Genomic DNA, 23,496 nt, shown 5'->3' on the forward strand with positions numbered 1-23,496 from the left:
TTAAGATAAGACTGTCCAACTCTGATCAAATCATTATTTTTATCTTCTTCAATGTAAATGTGCTTATGTATCCTTTTAATAATAATAGAGTAAAATAATACATGTAATTATTATTATTATTGTTATTATTATTACAGGAAAATAATACATGTAATAATAAATAGAGTAAAATAATATATGCAATAATAATAAGATCAGAGTGAAATAATAAATGTATTAGTAATAATAATAAAATAGAGTAAAATAAATGTAATAGTAGCAACAATAATAGAGAAAATTAATAATTGTAATAATACCAATAATAATAGAGAAAAATAATGAATGTACCATATATTCTCGAGTATAAGCTGACCCAAATATAACCCCCCTTGGCTTATACTCACCCGAGTATAAGCCAAGGGGGGCTTTTTCAGTCTAAAAAAAAGGGCTGAAAAACTAGGCTTATACTCGAGTATATACAGTACATAAATTCACTTGCTTTACTCATATCAAATTCTCTCAATGCATTTTTAAAAGCAACATCAAGAGCTCGAATTGTATATTGCTATAATTGCAATGGTATTTGTAGATTAAAAAACAACATAAATTAATGCACTTTACAAAAGTGGGGAGAAATGCCAGCATAAACCACAACCTTATTCACAATTTGTATTATTTTTAAAACAGAGTAATAAACTATGGCCCACAAAACCCTTTTTGACTTACAACTCTGTTCAGCTTCGGCCAGCATTTCCAATAAAGCAGGACTCTGGGAGATGTGGTTCAGAAACATCTAGATCAGGCATGGGCAAACTTGGGCCCTCCCAGTGTTTTGGACTTCAACTCCCACCATTCCTAACAGCCTCAGGCCCTTTCCTTTTCCCCCTCAGCCGCTGAGGCTGAGGGCCTGAGGCTATTAGGAATGGTGGGAGTTGAAGTCCAAAACACCTGGAGGGCCCAAGTTTGCCCATGCTTGATTTAGAGGGTTCCCAATTTCAACCCTGCTTTATATTAAAATACTTACAGCACACATGTCGATACACACCGATGTTAACTTCCCACTGAGTTCAACAGGGCCCTTTCCCAGGCAAAGGAGTATAGGGTTGCAGTTGAAGACAATCAAGATAATCTGTGCACATTGCATAAAATGCATAACATTTATTAAAAGCAATAAAAGATATTTTGATACATTCTTTATAACGTCAGATATTTAGAGTGCACACTCAACATTAATGTTTTGACTTTTAACAAAAAACAACAAATTTCATTGATTCACTTAAGCTGCTTTTAAAGAAGGATTTTTCTGGAATTTTGAAGAGGCTCAGAAGTTGGAGATTAAAAATGTTTATAGTCCTTTAAATCCCATTAGGAAGGCATCTTTTCTCATTAGATGTAATAATGCATATACGTATAAACACATAGTATTTTGAAGGTCAGGAGCTCTCGATGGCATAGCAGGTTAAACCACTGAGTTGCTGAACTTGCTGAACGGTCAGCGGTTTGAATCCGGGGAGTGGAGTGAGCTTCTGCTGTTAGCTCCAGTTTCTGCCAACCTAGCAATTCAAAAACATGCAAATGTGAGTAGATCAATAGGTACTGCTCCAGTGGGAAGGTAACAGCGCTCCATGCAGTCATGCCAGCCACATGACCTTTGAGGCTTCTACGGACAATGCCAGCTCTTCGGCTTAGAAATGAAGATGAGTCGGACACAACTAGACTTAATGTCAGGTAGAAGCCTTTACCTTTTACTTTGAAGGTCACTACAAATATGAAGTTGAGATAACATTCTGAACAGAATGATCCACTTAAGAACTTCAAAGTCTCTTTGACATTTTCAATAGTTGTTTTACCCCTGAAGCCAATGGAATCTTAAAAGGAAGTTGACTTGGACAGGATAGTGCTATGTTTTTCTTTTGGAATCACATATAAAGAAAGCGGAGTCACATATAAAGAAAGCACGGTCTAATGGCTTGAGTGATGGACATCAGGAGACGAAGGTTCAAATTACTGCTTGGTCGTGGATCTTGAGCAAATCACACCCTTTCAACCTTAGAGAAAAGCAAAGACAAATCCTCTCTATACAAATTTTGCGATAGGTTTGTCTTAGGGTCACCATAAGTCAGAAATAACTTAAAGGCACACGACAATAAGAAAACCCTAGAAAACAGGTGGTCGGAAGGCTCATAGACACATACCTGAGAACAACTACTTTCACTGCTAGACTTTTGCTTTTCTTGGGTTGAACTTGAAGGTCATTGCTACTCAATCTCTAGGCTTATTCTATTACGAGCCTAAAATGTTTATTTTTTTCTTAAATCATTTTTATTTTTAAAAGCTGATAATTTATTTTGCTTTGTTTTAAATCCTTTGCCAGGAGCAGGACTTTTTGGTGATCATCTAAAATAAAACTCTGTTCTAGCTTTGAAACCTGCACAGTCAGCTTCCAGCAACATAGGTCCTCTAGATAAGGTAAAAGGTAAAGGTTTTCCCTTGACGTTAAGTCTAGTCATGTTCGACTCTGAGGGTTGGTGCTCATCTCCATTTCTAAGCCGAAGAGCTGGCATTGTCCATAGACACCTCCAAGGCCATGTGGTCAGCATGACTGCATGGAGCGCTGTTACCTTCCCACCGGAGCAGTACCTTTTGATCTACTCACATTTGCATGTTTTCGAACTGCTAGGTTGGGAGAAGCTGGGGCGAACAGCGGGAGCTTACTCTGCTCCCCGGATTCGAACCACCAACCTTTCAGTCAGCAAGTTCAGCAGCTCAGTGGTTTAATCCACTGTGCCACTGAGGGCTCCATAAGTCCTCCAGATACAATGGACTAAACTTCCATCACAACCCACCAATCTTTCTAATAAATAAAATCATTCTGAAATTCAAAGTATTACACTGCCTGTGGTAGTTAGTTAAGAACTAGAAGGAAATAAAGTAAAATGATTCCTGTATCCATGGTTTCATTTATACATGTCTAACAAAATATATCCTCTCTAGATATAGTCTGTCCTCCAGCACATCTTATTCTTATTCTTATTGTAGTAGAAGTAGTTTAGTTTTATTTCATATCAAAAACATTACATAAATTAGTATAAAACTGATAAATAGAAGGAGCACAAGCGGCTAAATATCTTTTGACCAAAAACAGGCAACAACGAATGCATTGTCTGTGGCCTCAAATAATTCTTCCTCTGTACATAGGGCAGGACATTGCGGACAAGCATATTGATGCGGAGTTGTCTGTTCTGCTCCACAGTCGCACAAGGTGGAGGATTGTTTTAGGTAGTACCATGTTGCCAAGTTGTCTTTTGATCAGCCCACTCCACTTCTGAGTCTATTCAGGGGCTTCCAAGTTTCCCATCCTTGGTTTGACCCTGGAGGAAGACCCTTATGGGGGGCCATCCAATTGGGATTTCCTGGTATAGCTGCCCATACTCTTGCTGTTGCTGGGGGAACATTAAGAGGAGTGGTGGTTCTCATGAAGCTTTTCCTTTATTTGAGTCTACTGGGAGGAGGCTAGCAGCCATGTAGTGGATGGCTTTCACAGTATTTGCAGATTCATGGCTCCATACAAAGTCCAAGAATATATTCCCTATATGGAGTCTACTTCCATTTTAATCAACCATATAATACTCTTCTTGTTGTGCCTTCTCTATTCTCTCCCATCCAAATATAGCTGGAGAAAAGAAAACGACCAACACAGTCTTACTGGATGTTCCTCCTCATAGTTCCATAATCCTAACATTCATCTGGTTACATTTTAGTTTCATCCTGGGATTTGCTAGGATGAAATCCATAAGACAGATAGGCTGGTTCCAGGTCCATGAGCAATATGGTTGATTCTTCCACGCACACAATCAAGAGAAATAGATATCATTGTACCATTGTGAACTTCAAAAGAAAAGTGAAAGCTAACACTGGTCCAGATGCTTCCTTCTGGCATTTGACCTCCAACTTGCTGGGCAATTGCATGAGGTTGCACATGATCACCAGTGAACTGGTTTAGAGTTACTTGGAGCATGTTACAGGAGTGGATCAGCTTTAAAGTCAATGCAACACTGGCTACTCCACTTTCAGTGAACAAAACATATTTCTGAGCATGCTGTCCAGTAGATATCAGATAGACCTGCTTCTCAATGGGTGAGACCTGCATAAAATCCAGTAACTTGTTCCTGACAGCTCCTGTGGGCAGCCCCTTAATGGAAACTGAGGCTGAAAGAGCAGCAGACACCGCAGATGGGATCCAGATGAGGCTAAGCATGCTAATTCCAGAACCATCTCCAAAATAACGAACATTGCATTGTGCTGGTGAAAGGATCTCAAAACTAATAAGATCCCCAGCTCCAACTCTGGTGGCCCCGGAGGCAGATATTGATGTGTCTCTGTAATTGACACCAGACTTATAAACGGTCATCAATTCTGAATTGGTGCCATTTCTGTTGAGATAAGAAACCAGTGAAAAACCTTCACGGACACAGGTCTGACCCATGGAGTATAAGGCTTGGTGAAACACAAACTTTACAACACCAGTTTCAGTAAACTTGATGGCTTTCCCATCATGGGACAACGTTAGCATGTAAGGATCAGAAACAGAACCTAATTTAAAGGTGGGTCGATAGCTGTTTTGGTAATGCATCGCCGTAGTAGTCTGTGCAGTCATGGCCACGGCTCCTGTATCATGTGATAACCAAAACAAACTGAAGGGTGTGTTGAGGTCATAAATGTTTAAATCTTTGCTTTGGTTGCAGAATTGATTAGGGCTCTTCAAAAACACTGAGAGAGTTTGGCTCGGCTCTACCTCTGCAGCACCACTCAAGCTGACGCCCTGGAAAATTTTACCTTCTGGCTGTTCGATACGAACCCCACTCAGCTCATAGCCTTCCTCACTGTTGTTGACTTTGAGAGAAAGTTGGAGGAAATTCCTGCAGCTGTGTTTCACAGCAAAATTGAAGTCAGCCCACATTAAGCCATGTTGCTTGAATATTAAGCTGTTGCTTGCCACTGTTCCAATGTTGCATTCCTGTTTTGCCTTGATGGGCAAATTGAAACCGGGATAGACTTGAGATGTGCCAAATTTTGTCAAGGGGAAAACAAGGTTTGCAGCCCATGACTCAGACAACTTGCTTTCACTGGCTGTTGAACAAACGGTATCACTTACAGTGGAGCAAGGGAAAGCGACCACCCCAGTATCACATATAAGACATGCTTGACACTCCTGTAGCTCTTTGTTAAAGAAGTACTCCTCACCACACAGTCCCAAAGCAGCTTCTTTTTCTGCAATCCCAAGACACCGGAATCCTCCTGTTGACAGGAAGGAAAGACAATGTCAGCCACAACCCTGTGTTTAATTATTTCACGAGAATCATGATATTCTGTATTTCTACAGGTCTGTTGGGTAGGCCATCCCATTGGGCACAGTTAAGCATATTTCTTATTTATAATTCCTGAATAGGCTCATCTGCAAAGGAGTATTTTACTAGATCATGGTGGGGAAGAGGCTCAGACCTCCTCTACTCATAGTCAAGGGATGGCTCAAGGCCCCTACTTATGGTGTCTCCAATTGTTTGGGTTTTCATTGATCAATTCATTCCACATCTCTGTGTGAGTACAAACAATACGTTGGAAGCAAAACCAGCCTATTGTCTTTGTTCTTGGGATGACTCATGCATGTGTCAAAAAGATACATTTTTTCCTTTCTATCACATAGACAGAACACCTCTCCTGATGGTACCTTTCATCTACAGTTTTTATAAGCACTTGTATTAAAAATAACACTAAGAACCATTTCAACATTTTTCATTCAGACTAACCAAAAACACATTGTCTATAGTGCCCTTCGGATATGTGCAGCCTAAATCTTGATGTTAAAGGAGACCCACTAAAACAGTGGGATATGCCTAAAAGTATTGACTCACCACTCAGCAGCTGACAGAATGTGTCTAGTCCAGTTGAGCATAACCAACAGAATGCCAGCTTACATCTACAGCTCCAATCATCCCCAGTATTTAGGGGATGATTTTAATTATAGAATAACTTATCTAGAGGGCACAGCATTGGAGAAGGCCAATCTATGTGTTTTTAATAGTAAACTATATTGGCTCCAATTGAGGCATCTTGACAAATTAATAATGACTAATATAAAGACACATCTATATAATATAACCAAGGTATAACCACATCTCTCTGTATGCCACCATGCTTTAAAATGCATAATGCGTAAACCTGCCCATTTTCATTAATTCTTAGCAAAATAGCAATTTACCTGGAGTGTTCAGGCATTTTATCTTTTCCCCACAGATGCTTGGTGATTCAACGCACTCATCTCTGTCCTAAAAATAGTAAGAGTCAAGTTCAAACCCAAATCACTCGTTTCTGGGAACATTCTTATCTCCACAATCAGAAAAGGTGGACACCAATTATACACACTTCAAAACCAGAGGTTACAGCACAGCTTGGAAGAGTTACTTTTTTGACTACAGCCATAAACACTGAACTTGTTTGTTGAAGGATATTTCTGAGATCCAAACTATAATTATAAACATGTAATTGCTAACTCTTACATTTGTATCAGATATAAATTAAATCACTGTTGTCATGTGCTAATCTCTTGCGTTTAACAAAGTTCAAATGAATTAATGTCTTTTCCAATTTATTACTGTGATCACAACTTTCCCTTCAGAGATCAAGTTCTGTATACTCTGAACTTCCAAATCATGTAATAGATTTTTTGTCCCCTTCAGGTTTTCTCCTTACTATATTTCCTGTTCTACATAACAAAATTGTCAATTTATTCTATTTCATCTCTTTTCAGCAAACAACAGTCAGCCCTCAATATTTATGAGTTTTACTTTTGCAGATTTGATTATTCATGAATGTAATTACATTGTTCTCCCTGGGAATCTCTAGGTACTCCAGTGTGACTCTATGGTTAACCTTCATTGGAAGTTCACCATACAGTCATGTTGGAGAATTAGAGATGCCGAAAGAGAATACCTCTGTAGGAATTTCTCAGTTCTCCACAGCAATTCTATGGTCAAATTTGAACAGAAGTTAACTACACAGTTATGTGGGAGGACTTAAAATAACAATTCCACCTGTTCACTTTCAAGGAGGTTCTATGTCTCTAACCTCGGTGAATGTGAAGGGCTGACTGCAGTGGTAAATCCTCAAAAGCGTTAACCATAAAAAAAAAAATCCGGGAGGGCCATAGTTGAACAGAACCCCCGATGGCGCAATAGATTAAACTGCTGAGCTGCTGAACTTGCTGACCAAAAGGTTGGCAGTTCGAATCCAGGAAGCAGGGTGAGATCCCGTTGTTAGCCCCAGCTTCTGCCAACCTAGCAGTTCAAAAACATGCAAATGTGAGTAGATCAATAGGTACTGCTCCAGCGGGAAGGTAATGGCGCTCCATGAAGTCATGGCAGCCACATGACCTTGGAGGTGTCTATGGACAATGCCAGCTCTTCAGTTTAGAAATGGAGATGAGCACCAACCCCCAGAGTTGGACACGACTAAACATAATGTCAGGGAAAAACCTTTACCTTTTACTATCACAGTTGACCTCTTCTGTTTTAAAAGATTCACACTCTTTCTGCCATAAAAGGCTTAAAAGTTTAATATAAAGAGCATTACGTTACAAAAAGGATGATCTCTGCCCATCCTTTTTGTAACGTAATGCTCTTTATATTAAATTTATATTATATTTTCAGGGATCTCCTTTCTTCGCAAACAAAATTCAGTAGTGGAGAGGATGAGAGGGAAAAGCATCTAGATCTAGGTCTCAATCATAATAAGCACAAATTGAATAAATAATAACATAACTAAACCCATTATGACACATTACTTAAAGACAGATACAGTCTTGATCTTCAACTACTGTGATGGTGACTCTGTTTACTGTTGAAGTTTAAAGAATTGACAATACTTTACCTGACATATCCGATCAGCATTTGAAGAACACTCAGACAGCTGGAAAAAACCAGCAGGACATAAGGTGCATTTTTCACATTGCGAGGGTGTATTTTGGAAATTGCAAAATTCATCACTTTCACAAAGGCCACAGTCCATTAAAGGTTCTCCAATATCAATCACTTTTGCATCAACTTCTATTTTATGCACAGAGTAGGATTTCTGGAGATGATTCCTGGCTTGGTTCTGGAGGCCTTGGAGATTGGCTTCAAAATAATGCTGAATATCCTCTTGCAGACCCTGAAATGACATTTGTTTCACTGTGTCAAAAAGCATGCCATACTGGACCTTGATCAGGTCCATTTGCTCATACATTTTCCTTTGTTGTTCAATAATTTCCAGCTGCTGAGTGGCCAATACATTCTGTTGCTCCATTAGTTTTTGCTGTAAATCCATCATTAACGTCTGCTGGCTCTTCAAAGCTTCAACAAATTTCTCTTGCCCTTTGGTAAGCTGGAGCTGAAGCACAAGTGCATCTTCTGATGGGACTTCGTTTTCTCCTAAAATACAAACAACAACTAGGCATTTAATTTCTTTTCTTACAACTGCCACCATTCTTCTTTAGAAACTATGAATCTGTGTCTCTCCCATCTGTGTGCCATCCTGATGTGTCGTACTATACATCTGATAGCCCCTACATCAGCTGAGAAATGATGGGCATGGTAGTTGGTACATTTGGGTGGTACCATGTTGGGAAAGGCCGTTTTAGATAACCACTATGTGATCATTCAGCTCTGTACAGCCAAAGGGCAGAAATGAATGAAGTCAGATACCCGTCAGGAAAAAGGCATTCAACTTCCATGAAGCTAGGCAAACAAACAATATTCTTGCACAGATTGATAACACTAAAGTCTTCATCTGGCACACTTTGCCTAATGAAGGTGATTAGCATAATCCAGAGCTTGCAAACGCTCATCACTGAGAGTATTTCTGGGTGGTTAGTAAGATACATGCCTGTTGCTATCAACTGCCAGCCCCTATATTGGGCTTCGCTCATTGGCACTCCAATCTGACAGCCAGATCAGCAAAACATTCCTGTCAAATGTCCATCAAATGTCCAAAGTAGCATCATTCAGGTTGGGCTAGACTAGGGGTCCTCAAACTAAGGCCTGCGGACTAGATGCAGCCCTTCAAAGTAATTTACCTATCCCCTGCCATAAACCTAAGACTTAGGGTCACGCAAAGTCTGAAACTACTTGAAAGCAAGCAACAACAATTTTAATTAAATTGACTATCTCATCAGCCAAAAGCAGGCTTAAACTTTCCATTGAAATATTAATGTTTATATTAGTTAAAATTGTTCTTCATTTTAAATATTTTATTGTTCTTTCATGTTTTTGCACTACAAATAGATATGTGAAGCATCCATGATCAATTATTATGAAGAGTCCCTTTCCAGCAATTAGCATAGCTAGAACTTTGAGGAACTTGGTCCCAGGAGTGAAATCAGACAGTGTTTGCAGGAACCACCCAAAAGTGTTTCACTCCTCTTCCCTGTTTGTCAAACAAAGGGCAAAGTTGGGTTCCTTGCCAAAAAGTCATCCAGACTCATCAGTTGGGAACCCATTATAGATTTGCCAGGGTGATAACAGGAGAGGGAATTTCAGATTTTGCTTGTTACCTGGTTTGTAACAATCAATGTTGCTGACATTCCCTCTCTGTATAACCATTAAAAGTCCAGAATCCATCTATGGATTTGAATCCATCCAGCCTTGAAGCTAATCATGTAAGTGGGCATAACTTGCTCTTCCAGAGCATCTCCCTATCCTGAAATAATACATCAATCAAACTCAATGAAACTTTATATCCTCCCCCATCTCCCCATGAGGACTAAGGGCAACTAATTCCTACCTATAGCTTGTATCTTATTTTTTAAGAATTTGAATACCACAAGCCTGTCTCAAGGACTTATTGCTTCTGTATGTGAATATGTTCTAATGTACTTTCTTGTTATAAAGCTAGCATTACATCTACCTATTCTACAACCACTGGAAGAACCAGAGCAAATGACTTGACCACAGATAGTTACTTGACAACAGTTTTCAGCAATCCCCAGCCAGCATTGTGACATAATCCAAAAATAATCACTTCTCCAAGTTGTGAAGAACATAGAATGCTTCTATAATCTTTCAGAGACTGCCACCTACCTGGTTTAACATCACACGTAAGCTGAACGCCTAGAGCGCCACCTCCTAAATCCGACGCTGTGTAAGCAAGGTCTTCCCCAATGAACTGGGCAGCTATCTCAGCTGCTCTGACCAGTGTGGGTTCAGGACATCCTTCTCCCTGGTTCGGTGAGCATGGCATAGCCTGACCAGCTAGTCTGGGCTTCTGGCGAATGCGCAGGGCCAGCCTACACTCAAAGCCTTTGCAATTCTGGGCAGTGCCATTCGGAGCCCTTGGGGTGCAGTCTCCTCCTCCTGGGCAATTCTCCCTTGTGTTCTTCATGGCCAGAGATGCATGTTCAACACCTCTCCCCACAAGAGGATATTGCTCCTGCTGTTGTTGGACAGATAGGTATAGCTTGCTGTGGGGTTGTCCTCGCACAAAGGTGCCCATGTGGGCAAAAGTACGGGAGGAGCGATTTGCCCTGCCTGAGCAATGGGATCCTTGGCACAGCTGTCTGCCAGGTGGTTGCTCATCCTGGCTGCTCCTGCTACATGGGGGGCTTCTACAGAGTTCGGTGCTAACGTCTCTTCCCTCTCCAGTCAGAAACCAAAAGCACACAACAAGCCAGCAACAGCAAGTCCAGCTGGGCTGTCCCAACAGCATCTCTGGTCACATCTGTAAGAGATTTATTTAGAATTTATTTACTTACATGTGTAGATACCACCCAGTCAAATGTTTAAAAGGTAAAGGTAAAGATTTTCCCCTGATATTAAGTCTAGTTGTGTCCGATTCTAGGGGTTGGTGCTCATCTCCATTTCTAAGCCGAAGAGTTGGCGTTGTCTGTAGACACCTCCAAGGCCATGTGGCCGGCATGACAGCATGGAGCACCATTACCTTCCCAGTAGAACAGTACCTATTGATCTACTCACATTTGCAGGTTTTCAAACTGATAGGTTGGCAGAAGCTGGGAGCTCACCCTGCTCCCCAGATTTGAACTGCCGACCTTTTGGTCAGCAAATTCAGCAACTCAGCGGTTTAACCCGCTGTGCCACCAGGGACTTCATAGTCAAATGTTTACTTACGGAAATTTTATAAATTTTATAGAGTTTTCTAAGGCACTTTTTCTAAGGTGGTTTTTCCAGACCTTTTGTCTGAAAACAAACACACAGCACCTGCTATTTGTTGATAGTCTCCCATATAAATACTATCCTGGGCTAACCTGCTTAGTTTCCAAGATCAAACAGGATCTGGTGCCTTCAGGGGTAGAGTATACATTTCACAAATGAAAACTTTGACACGTATGACAAAGCAATATGAGAATATGGTCAAGACAGAAGAAGTGATTAACAAGGAAGAACGCCCAATCGAAGAGAGACTGCTGCACTTTGCTTTTGTCTGAGTCTACAGGGATGGACAAGCTTGTGCCCCTTCCTTACTCTTCCTACTTCAGAATTTTGAGTTCAGTTTGTAGCAACTGAAGAAGTTGAAGACAAAAATGGAAATAGAAGGAGGAAAGAGAAAATGGGAACATTTAAAAGCAGCTGAAAAAGTGGGATGGCAGGGGATTAATCAGGACAATTGAAGGGAGTGCATTTATACTCCAATCTACAACTGGAAAGGCCCTTGGGGTGATGATGTTTATACAGTGAGACATCCACATTTGCTGGTGTTAAGGCACAGGTCATCCTTAAAAATGAAGACTATAAATAATAAAATTGTATTGTTTTAAATCTGAAAGACCTCTATAGAAATATCTAGGTTCTCTGAAATGATTCATGCCAGAAACTGACCATAGAACTGTATTGGAGGAACTAGAGATTCTCAGCGAGGTGTTCTCTCTGTGAATCTTGAGGTCCAACAACATAACCATATAATCAATTTCTAGAAAAAGTTGCCCATAGAGTAGCACTGGGAAAGCTAGATATTCCTAAAGAGAACATTTTAATCAAAATAGTAATCCAATCCACAAAAGTCAAATCTTTAAATATGGAGTGCTGACTCTTATCAGTAAAAAAAAACAACAACATATGGACAACTATGACAGGGCTCATTTTCTGTCCCAACAGCCTTATAGAAGCAGTCCTCGTCATCACATTTCCAGAGGAGCGTATGACCTGGAAGTGACTGGAAACATACCGATAATTCCCTTGTATACTTCCTAGAATTTTGAGGCATTTTGGTCTACTTAAGAGGTTTTTTTTTTTGGTTTTTTTTTTAGTGATGGGGAGGTGTCCTCCCAAAACACCACATTTTCAGCTGACTGGAAATCTAATTCATGTTTATATTTCCTAGAGCCTGAACTCATTTTCAACCTGTTTGGGATGTTTTTGGGAACTGGAATTTTTAAAGGTGTCAGAAGTGGTGATTAGCTCTTTGGGGACAGTTTTCTGCTCTGATTTTTTGTGTAATAGGGGGTTGAAGGTGCCTTGAGTGTTGGGGAAGGCTTAAGCAGGGTCACATAAAAGGTTAGGGACCATATGCAGTCCACGGGCCATAGTTCTCTCACAGCTGAAATAAAAACAAGGCAAGATCATATCCACCATCAGGCATGACATTAAAAAAACACAGAGAAGAAGGAGATTGGGAAAGGAAAAAGAGAGAGAGATTGTATCTCAGCAGAACAGAAACAGACAGCCCAGAAAACTCACAGCAACCCAGACAGATTATTTTCCACTCTTACTTATATGTGTCCTTGGAACTCTGTGAATCCAGCCTCTGGGTCTATTTCAGAAAAAGAAAAAGACAAACAAGTGGGCCAAACATTTTGCAACATGTTGAGTATCCCTTATCTCAGTGGTTCTCAACCTGTGGGTCCCCAGATGTTTTGGCCTCCAATTCCCAGAAATCCTAACAGCTGGTAAATTGGCTGAGATTTCTGGGAGTTGTGGGACAAAACACCTAGGGGCCCATAGGTTAAGAACCACTTCCTTATCTGAAATGCTTGGAACCAGAAAGTTTTAAATTTTGGATTTTTTCAGTTTATGGAATACCTGCCTTTGCATATATTTATGTAATGAGATATCTTCGAGATGGGTCCAAAGTCTAAACATTAAATCTCTCCTGACGTTTTTCCCACATCTATGGCAGGCATCCTCAGAAGTTGTGAGGTTTTTGGAAATTAGGCAAGTGAGGTTTATATCTGTGGAATGTTCTGCCTGAGAGTGTGAATGTTGCAATTGGCCAGCCTGAATAGTATTGAATAGCCTTGCAGCTTCAAAGCCTGGCTGCTAAAGAACAACACTCAGAAGACAGGGGAATTCCAGACAAGAAACAATCAGGGCCAGCTAATCACCTCCCAACAAAGGATTCCCCCAGACAGGAAGCAATCAGGCTTTGAAGCTGAAAGGCCATTCAATGCTAATTAAGGTGGCCAATTGCAACATTCACACTTGCCTCAAGCAGACAAGAGCTCTTTCTCCCACCCTGGACTGTCCACAGATATATAAACCCCACTTGCCTAGTTTCCAACAGACCTCTGAGGATGCCTGCCATAGACATGGGTGAAACATCAGGAGAGAATGCTTCTGGAGTATGGCCATGCAGCCCGGAAAACTCACAGCAACCCAGTGATTCCGGCCATGAAAGCCTTTGACAACACAGTATACATTGCTGTACATTTATTTCTCTGGTTCCCGCAATCAATTCTAGGCAGACTAGGAACCGCAGATGAATAAATCAATGGTAGAGAATTAGAAGGATTAATATTTGTCTGAAAAGTGCCTAACTTGATAAACCTATTTCTATTTGAAGAGTCCAAAGTTTTGTAACACACACACACGCTCTGATGGCATACAAAGCCGCAAACTCTTTCAAGAAACTTTTCTTGTAGAAGTTCATTCATTCCTTTCGCAGCGAGCGAAAACAGAAGTCGGGATCTTACCCAAAGAGGAGGCGCCCCGGATCCTAACAGAAGAACAAAAACCCAGTCGCTTGGGAAGAACTTTCTTCTCGGATTCCACAACCAAATCCAAAGAAACGACGTTGCTGGGAGTGATTTTCGACCCAGAAACAGCCGCCTGACCCCTAAGAGAGAGGCTGGAAGAGAAGGCGGAGGCGCAGCCTTTCTGGAGACTCCCTGGCATCCGATTTCCAAAGAGCCTCCTTTTAACCCTTCCGCCTCCCCGCTCCCACCCCCAGAGCCAAAGTTGCAGCGGATGAAGCTGTTAGAAGTGGGGATTTCAGGGCCAAGGAAGGAGGCCAAGCCAGGCTTTGAAACCTGATCTTGGAATTAGTTCATCAGAGGTGCAGGTCTTGCCTTCTGGGGAAGGGGCTCTTGTTGTGTGCATGTTAATTCTGGAGTCTCACAAAACATGGCCAAGTGGACCTGTTCTCGACTGGTATGCAGTTATTATGCTTGTGGATAAAATGGCATAAATTGCATTCTCCCTTCCACCTCTCTTAATTTTCCTCCTCATCTTGCACCCATATGCCCACGTAAAAATAACATTCACATACATAAAAAATAACCATTTTTGAACTTGGTTCCAAACATATGGAAGTGTATTTATTCCTTATGAGTTATCCTGGGCAAATATCCCAGTTTCCCCAAATGAACTTAGCCCTCCTAAATATAGGTTCCATGTAGGAACATACAAAAAGAGTACAGAACACAGGGGAAATGCTATAGGACTCCCATTTTTTCAAGATGCAAATAAATGTGTCTCATCCACAGGTCATGTCTCTTTACTAGTACAGTGTCAGATCTAATGCATAACCAGTTGCACCAGCTAATACACTGTTTAATTTTTTCACCTTTCCCCAAACATGGGATTCAAAATGGTTTGCTGTGTTGGTTAAAACAGACTGTAACTAGCACAATAAATAGTTTTGTTTCTAATGACCATGGTGACACTATGAAAAAGAAACCTCCAAGAGACCCTGTTATTATTGGCCCTTCAAGGTTCTTGCAAATTCAGGCTGGATCTACATTGCCATATAATCCAGTCTCTGAATCCAGATAATCTGTTTTGGATTGTTAGAGTCTACACTACCATATAATCCAGTTCAAAGCAAATAAACTGGATTCAGAAACTGGATTATATGGAAGTGTAGATGGGGCTCTGGTCTGTGGCTTCCTTGAGTCCATCTATCTGATAATATAATCTTCCCCCTCTGCCTTTGACATTACCACATATTACCATATTTTGTAATTAGTTCTTTTGTCTCATGAAATCTGACTGTTTAATTATTTGGTGTTTAGAGAGAATCCAGGCTTGATTAGCTCTTGCACTCATTCAATTTTTTTGGCAGTCCTCAGTATCAATAGGACTTTCATCCATCACATTTCAAATAAGTTGTTTTTAATTCTCCAACTTTCATAATAACAGTCAGAAATACTATGACATGCATAATCTTGACTTCAATACCTAATATCTTTCCACTTGAGGATCCTATCTAGTTCTTTCATAGCTACCCTTCCAAGCCCTAGATTATCACACAACACTGTTAAAGCATTGCTGCCCCACTTTAAATTCTGTGGCTGCTTCCTGCTGAATCCTGGGATTTAAAGTTTAGGGGTCCTAGGCCTCAGTAAACTACAAGTTATACTCTGATTAATTGACTGAACCAAGGTATAGAAAACCTTTGCACTTTTTTAAGGTCTTCTTCATCCAAACTACTTAGCAAAGAATTCAACTAAAACATTTATTTAAAAACAATTGGAAACACATTTAAAGCATGGCAAAAATATGAAACCATGCTATGCCCATTTCCCTTTTGCCGGACTCAGTTAAAATTTCTTAGCAAAACCATCTAACACACTTTTATAGAGTGCTGAATCTGTCTAATGGTTTCGGGGGATGGGAACGTTGATAAATAGAGATTGTAATGGGAAAGAGAATCAAGATCTGCGCTCTCAAAGATCTGGCACTCATCACTGTCAAGTAGAAATGTATACTGGTACAGAAGCAGATTTTCTAATGGAACATGCATATACATCTGAGATTCCTGTTACTTACATCTGTGCTGATGGATGTTTGTATAGTAAATACAACTGCTGCAGAAGGAAATACTCAGGTTCCAAAGAAGAATATAGCTAATAGTAGTCCTGCATGTTTAAACATGGAATTGAGATATGCATTTAGAAATAAGCACAGAGATATTACAGAAGTCCCCACTTATGGGAAATCAATTGCTGTTATATTTTGTTAAACCAGAACAACAGAACATTATAAATGTTATAGGGTTTTTAGTCCACTTTTCCCCACTCATCAAGAGCAAAACAAGTTTCTGCTTCATCCGCTACTGGTGGAATAAAGCTCACTTTACAATAACTTACTCAGGAAAAATATGCCTCATAATCTGCTCAGTTTGCAAGCACTCTCTGCAAAGAGCATATAACGTTCTTTGCTCCTCGCTGTGTAGCATTTTATGGCTGGGAAAGCTTTATACGTCACCTCTGAGGATGCCTGCCATAGATGTGGGCATCCTCAGAGAATACTTCTGGAACATGGCCATGCAGCCCGGAAAACACACAACCAAACTTACTGTGTTTCCAATGATGGCATCAACATCATGGTTACCATCATCAGCTTTGAATGATGGTACAGTAGATATATTTAGAAAAGCCATTGTGTTATTTGATGTAGCAGCATTAAAGATAGGTTTAAATTCTGCCTTCTCTTCCAGAGATTTGCCCTTTCAGGTTTCAGCAAGGGGGCTATGATTATTTGGGGAATTATGAGTATTAATATTTAAGCACTTGATCCAGCTTTTAATTTAAATCACTTTACATAATGAATTTGTGGTTCACTATTAGTGGCAATTAACATTTTCATGTATCCCCGACAGTGCTCTTTTAAACCAACTCATTACAAATGACCATTTCTAGCAAATAAATCATCTCTCTTGAGTCATTTAGCAAGCAGACATGACTACCATATTCATTATTTCAACAAGTGCGTTATAAAATATCTTAAAGGATAAAATATGACTAAGTCTCTCTTGTACTTATAACATTAGTGGTTCATTCTGTCCTTGTGACAGAATGAAAAATGTACAGAGAACATTTTAGAGCAGGAGTAAACAAAGTATGGTCTACATCAGGCATGGGCAAACTTCGGCCCTCCGGGTGTTTTAGACTTTAACTCCCACAATTCCTAAGAGCCTCAGGCCCTTTCCTTTCCCCCTCAGATGCTTCCAGATCAGTCTAAGACAGAATGGCTTTTTGAAATAGTTTACAAAAGCTATTTTATGGGATCGTTACAAGGAGTATACCACAAAGATCCCTGAACTACTTGTTGGATGGATGAGATAAAAATGAAAGACATAAATACTATACGTACAGTATGTGGTGTGTGAGTATGCCTTCAAGTCGTCGGTCGATTTATGGCAACCCCATGAATTTCATGGGCTTTTCTTAGGCAAGAAATATTCAGAGGTAGTTTCGACAGTTCCTTCATCTGAAATAGCCACTTGTATTTATTGATCATCTCCCATCCAAGTACTCATTTTGATTGACATTGCTTAACTTCCAAGATTGGAGAGCAGCTGGTGTCGTTAGGATATTTAGGCATGCAACATGTACATATAATAAAATGGGTTACTGTGAGTTTTCCGGGCTGTACGGCCATATTCCAGAAGCATTCTCTCCTGATGTTTCACCAACATCTATGGAAGGCATCCTCAGAGGTTGTGAGGTCTGTTGGAAACTAGGCAAGTGGTGTTTATAAATCTGTGGAATGTCCAGGGTAGGAGAAAGAACTCTTGTCTGGTTGAGGCAAGTATGAACGTTGCAATTGGATTAGCATTAAATGGCCTTGCAGCTTCAAAGTCTGGCTGCTTCCTGCCTGGGGGAATCCTTTGTTGGGAGGTGTTAACTAGCCCTGATTGTTTATTGTCTGGAAATCCACTTTTTGAGTGTTGTTCTTTATTTGCTGTCCTGATTATAGAGTTTTTAAATACTGGTATCCAGATTTTGTTCATTTTCATGGTTTCCTCCTTTCTGTTGAAATTGTCCACATACTTGTAGATTTCATTTCTGCGTAGTCTGACATGGTGATTGTTAGAGTGGTCCAGCATTTCTGTGTTCTCAAATAATATTCTGTGTCCAGGTTGGTTCATCAAGTGCTCTGCGGTATTTTAAAAAAACTCTTCGACAACACATATAACAATATAGTTGGTGTTATCACATGCAATTACCTGCGTATGGCTATATATGCTATTGGCCTCGTTGTTTATTCCTTCAGTTGCTTCCAACTCTTTGTGACCTCATGGATCAGCCCATGCCAGAGCTCCCTGCTGCTATATATGCCATTTTCAATATGAAAAATAGCCCCTATGAAATAATTTTGCAATATGGTGTGATTAGACAATTTTGTTTACTAAATTGATTAATTATTATTATTACTGTAGTTAATTTTATCTGACAGTGCCTTGCAATACCACCTTCAGTTACAAGGTGGCAGACTTCACCCTTCCATAGACATGAATCTGCAGTTAAGACTTGATACAGTCACTTCTCCAGACAAATTGTAAACAAGTAGTATTTTCCTTTATAGGATCAGCAAATGCTTCAGAACATTTGGGAAAGGGGGGGGAAGCGAAAATGAAGAATGATTTCAGAAAAAAGACATTTCATTTACTCTTTATGTTAACAGAGGAAACAACATTTCCCCAGTGCTCTATTATCTTTATAAAATAAAAACCCTCCTTTCTGGCATCTTTAGAGCACATTCCACTTATTGCTTCCTTCATATATCTAAAAATGAACATTATGTACCATCAAGGAATTAATGAGACATGTAAGATTCACTTTAGGGCCCGCTAAAGCTGCTTTTCTCCGAGACACTTGAGTATATTATAGGCATGAGGCTATGAACACATTAATGCTGCCTAAATTCAACATCATTTTTTTCTTTATCAGAGAATTTATAGTGTGACCCCTATATCTGTGGGATCTGTACCTGTGGTTTCACCTGTCAGGATCTGGCAAGGAATTTTCTAGGTCCTCCAGGCAATTCTATGGTATGCATTTCCTGTAAATTACTCTCTGGACTTTTGGTTCCCCCAGAAAAGTTTTATGGTATCTTCTGGCAGAAGGCATTAATTTCATGATTCACTGTTGTCCATGGTTTTCTGTTTCCACAGTAACTTCAGAAACATATTCAATGAATATGGATATCATCTGCTTTGAACAAGATTATATGGCAATGTAGAATTATATAATCCATTTTGAAGCAGATAATAATGCTGGATTCAGAAAAGTCTGGATTTAGAAATTGGATTATATGGTAGTGTAGATCCAGCCTTTGTTTTAACTGCTGAAGAATGTGGGAAGAATAGGAATAGGTCTTCTTTTTGCATATTCTGTGGTTTATTACCTGACACTACTGTATAATCACAACCAATTCTCATACAAGTTTGGGTTTTCAGGCAATTCAGGTAGGCTCCTGAACTTGTCTTTTTAAATATAATTATTGCTTTTCCTTTAATCTACTGCAGTGAAAACAGGTTACTGCAGTGCTGTAAAAACTCACAAATTCATTTGATGTCCGCGTTTATGGATCACAGCAAGCTTCATCAGCTCCATGAAGTGGGTTGAGTCCATGATGACTGATAACGTAATAAAATTATTGAAGTCTCACCTGGATATTTGTTATTTTTAGCTGTGTCACATGGATATCACATTTAAGCCAGTATCATCCAACATATGGAAGGAGCCACAGCACTGAATGCATCTTGCTGTCACGTGGTAATACACCATACATAAATTGGTACCCATCTTTATTTAAATACCATGCTCACTGAAAACAGCATTTGTAAATTTTCTTCTTCTTTATGTGTGGGACTTCCCCTCTTGAGAACAAAACTTCCCCTCTAGGCTTATGTTAGTTTTACCAGAACATGGTTGGGAGTAACTAAATTATATAAGTAAATGGGAACAAATTCTCCCCAAGGAGGAGAATATCTATATTACAATTGTGACCTAACTATTCATAGTTTTTTGTTTTTGGTGTGGGAGTATCATTTCATAAACATTTTGTTTATAAAGTGATTTTCCTCCCAACCCTGTTATACGCATGCGAAATGTGGACTGTCTACAGACATCACACTCAACTCCTGGAAAGATTCCAGCGTTGCCTCTGAAGAATCCTGCAAATCTCTTGGGAAGACAGGTGGACAAATGTTTACGTGCTGGAAGAAGCATAGACCACCAGCATTGAAGTAGTGCTCCTACGCCATCAACTTCACTGGACTGGCCATGTTGTTCGAATGCCTGATCACCATCTCCCAAAGCAAGTACTGTACTCCCAACTCAAGAACGGAAAACGTAATGTTGGTGGACAGGAAAAGAGGTTTAAATATGATTTTTGTTATTATAAATTAAATAAACATATTACACTATGTAACAAAGTAATAAAGGAAGATCCCGGTGGTGCAGCAGATTAAACTGCTGAGCTGCTGAACTTGCTGATTGAAAGGTTGGGGGTTCAAATCCAGGAAATGGGGTGAGCTCCCGCTGTTAGCCCCAGCTTCTGCCTACCTAGCAGTTGGAAAACATGCCAATGTGAGTAGATCAATAGGCACCACTCCGGTGGGAAGGTAACGGTGCTCCATGCAGTCATGCCGGCCACATGGACCACGCCAGCTCTTCGGTTTAGAAATGGAGCTGAGCACCAACCCCCAGACTTGGACACGACTAGACTTAATGTCAGGGAAAATCCTTTATCTTTACCTATGTAACAAAATTTTTCAAAATGTTGTTCCTGGTTTGAACATATGATTTCCTGTGTAATTGGGTGATACTTACTTTGCAAGTACAGTAGAGTCTCACTTATCCAACATTTGCTTATCCAACATTCTGGATTATCCAACACAATTTGCCTCCCACCCGGATCCACAGCTGTTTCTCTAGGCAACAGGGATTGAACTTTTTATGGATTTAATATCTGACAATGTTGTTACTGTAAGTTCATCTTATGCAATTCTATCTTTATTTGTAGTCAATTTGTTAGTAGCCAATGTTTTTAGTCAATGTTTTCAATACATTGCAATATTTTGGTGCTAAATTCGTAAATACAGTAATGACTGCATAACGTTACTGTGTACTGAACTGCTTTTTCTGACGATTTATTGTAAAACATGATGTTTTGGTGCTTAATTTGTAAAATCATAATGTAATTTGATGTTTAATATGCTTTTCCTTAATCTCTCCTTATTATCCAACATTTTCAGTTATCCAATGTTTTGCCAGGCCCGTTTATGTTGTATAAGTGAGAGTCTAGTTCTTATACTACGGAAACTTTGTTTTGTGGCTGCCACATCCACACAACCATATAACCTGAGAGTGAAAACCTGGCTTTGTGAGCAGGCCTTTGAGAAGTAGTGCATCCAATAGGTTTCCTTGAAATTGTGCAATTGGCTCTGGATCGGCCTTAGACCTTGCTTTTTTGGATACTGTGTCTTAGCATTGGTTTGTATTTAAACATGTTTTTAAAGTGTGTTTAGTTTAATTTTAATGTCACTTCTTACGTTATGCTGCAGACACTATGTAGTGCCGGTTGTAGGCCGCCTCGAGTGCCCCCATGGGTTGAGCAAGGCGGGATATAAATATAGTAAATCAATAAATAATTTAGAACAGGGGTCCCCAAACTAAGGCCCGGGGGCCACATGCGGCCCATTGAAGCCATTTATCCGGCCCTCGCAGTGGCAGCTCCCTCCTCCTCTTTGCTTGTTTATAATAGTATTTTAATTATTATTTAATTAATTATTAAGGGGTGCTTTGCTAGTGCTTTTGGGGCACAAAGGTAGAAGGGAGTTGGACTAAATGGCCCACGGGGTCTCTTCCAACCCTCTTTATTATTATTATTATTATTATTATTGACAGAAGGACACAGCATAACACAGCAAACAAGATATATATGCTGGATTTTATATCACAAAATCACAAGTTGAACACTTCCTAATCATTTAGGACTGTGTGATTTTTATTATTATTATTATTATTATTATTATTATTATTATTATTATTAACAACATTGAGGCTGAGTAGCCATCTGTCAGGAGTGCTTTGCTTGTGCTTTTGGTGCACAAAGGTAGAAGGGGGTTGGATTAAATGGCCCAAGGGGTCTCTTCCAACCCTCTTTATTATTTTTATCATGATTATGATTATGATTAACATTGAGGATGTATTTGTTCCCGTTTTGTTTTTTACTTCAATATAAGATATGTGCAGTGTGCATGGGAAATTGTTCATAGTTTTTTGTAAAAAAAAAAAACTATAGTCTAGCCCAGGGGTCCCCAAACTAAGGCCCGGGGGCCGAATGCGGCCCTCCGAGGTCATTTACCTGGCCCCCGCCCTCAGTTTTATAATATAATATATTGTATATACATATAATATTGATAATAATATTATAATGTAATACAATATAACACTAATAATAATACCATATAATAATATTAATTATATATTCTATATTACATATAATATTACTAATAATATTACAGTATAGTGGTATAGTTCAATATAGTAATATATAATGCTAATATTGTGCTATGCTAATAATATAATATATTCTATGTACATATAATTTGTAAGCCACTGAGTCCCCTTTGGGGTGAGAAGGCTGTGATACAAATGTAGTAAATAAATGCAGTAAATAAATAAATAATAAATAAATACATTTTAGACTTAGGCTCACCCAAAGTCTGAAATGACTTGAAGGCACACAACAACAACAACAACAACAACAACAACAATCCTAATTAACTTGACTATCTCATTGGCCAGAAGCAGGCCCATACTCTCCATTGAAATCCTGATAAATGTATGTTGAGTTAAAATTGTTTTTATTTTTAAATATTGTATTGTTCTTTTATTGTTCTTGTTGTTGTTGTTGTTTTTGCACTACAAATAAGACATGTGCAGTGTGCATCAGAATTTGTTTGTTTTTGTTTTTTCCAAATGATAATCCGGCCCCTCAACAGTCTGAAGGATTGTGGGCCGGCCCTCGGCTTAAAAAGTTTGGGGACCCCTGGTCTAGCCCTTCAACTGTCTGAGGGACAGTGAACTGGCCCTCAGTTTAAAAAGTTTGGGGACCCCTGATTTAGAATATTGAGGCAGAAAATCCCACAGTATCTGATTTGAACTGGGTTGTCTGAGTCCACACTGGCATATATTCCAGTGCAAAGCAGATATTGTGGGATTTTATTCAGCTGTGTGGAAGGGGCCTGTGTTGAATTGATTGAGATTCTATGACAGGCCTGGGCAAATTTGGGCCCTCTAGGGGTTTTGGACTTCAACTCCCACCATTCCTGACAGCCTCAGGCCCCTTCCTTTTCCCCCTCAGCCGCTTAAGCGGCTGAGGGGGAAAAGGAAAGGGCCTGAGGCTGTCAGGAATGGTGGGAGTTGAAGTCCAAAACCCCTAGAGGGCCCAAATTTGCCCAGGCCTGCTGAAGAGAAATACCTCATTCTGAAATACAAAGCAGTGGGAGGAGAATCCC

The 23,496-nt window shown here is 39.7% G+C and overlaps 1 protein-coding gene across 2 annotated transcripts; it reads right to left on the reverse strand.

Annotated features, from left to right (window-relative positions):
* Window positions 1–1,122: 1,122 nt before the first annotated feature.
* On the reverse strand, window positions 1,123–14,167 carry LOC103279099 (uncharacterized). Of its 2 annotated transcripts, XM_008112395.3 has the most exons (6): window positions 13,934–14,167; window positions 12,734–12,774; window positions 10,092–10,728; window positions 7,906–8,444; window positions 6,239–6,305; window positions 1,123–5,277 (listed from the first exon to the last, which is right to left on the reverse strand). In XM_008112395.3, exons 3-6 carry the CDS (start codon window positions 10,714–10,716, stop codon window positions 3,758–3,760), a joined length of 2,751 nt encoding a protein of 916 aa, XP_008110602.2. In that variant the 5' UTR covers window positions 10,717–10,728; window positions 12,734–12,774; window positions 13,934–14,167; the 3' UTR covers window positions 1,123–3,757. The 2 variants fall into 2 exon arrangements, with proteins under 2 accessions (XP_008110602.2, XP_008110603.2); XM_008112396.3 differs by lacking the exon at window positions 12,734–12,774.
* Window positions 14,168–23,496: the final 9,329 nt, after the last annotated feature.

Source organism: Anolis carolinensis, chromosome 6 (genome assembly GCF_035594765.1).
Source record: "Anolis carolinensis isolate JA03-04 chromosome 6, rAnoCar3.1.pri, whole genome shotgun sequence".
NCBI classification, from domain to species: Eukaryota; Metazoa; Chordata; class Lepidosauria; order Squamata; family Dactyloidae; genus Anolis; species Anolis carolinensis.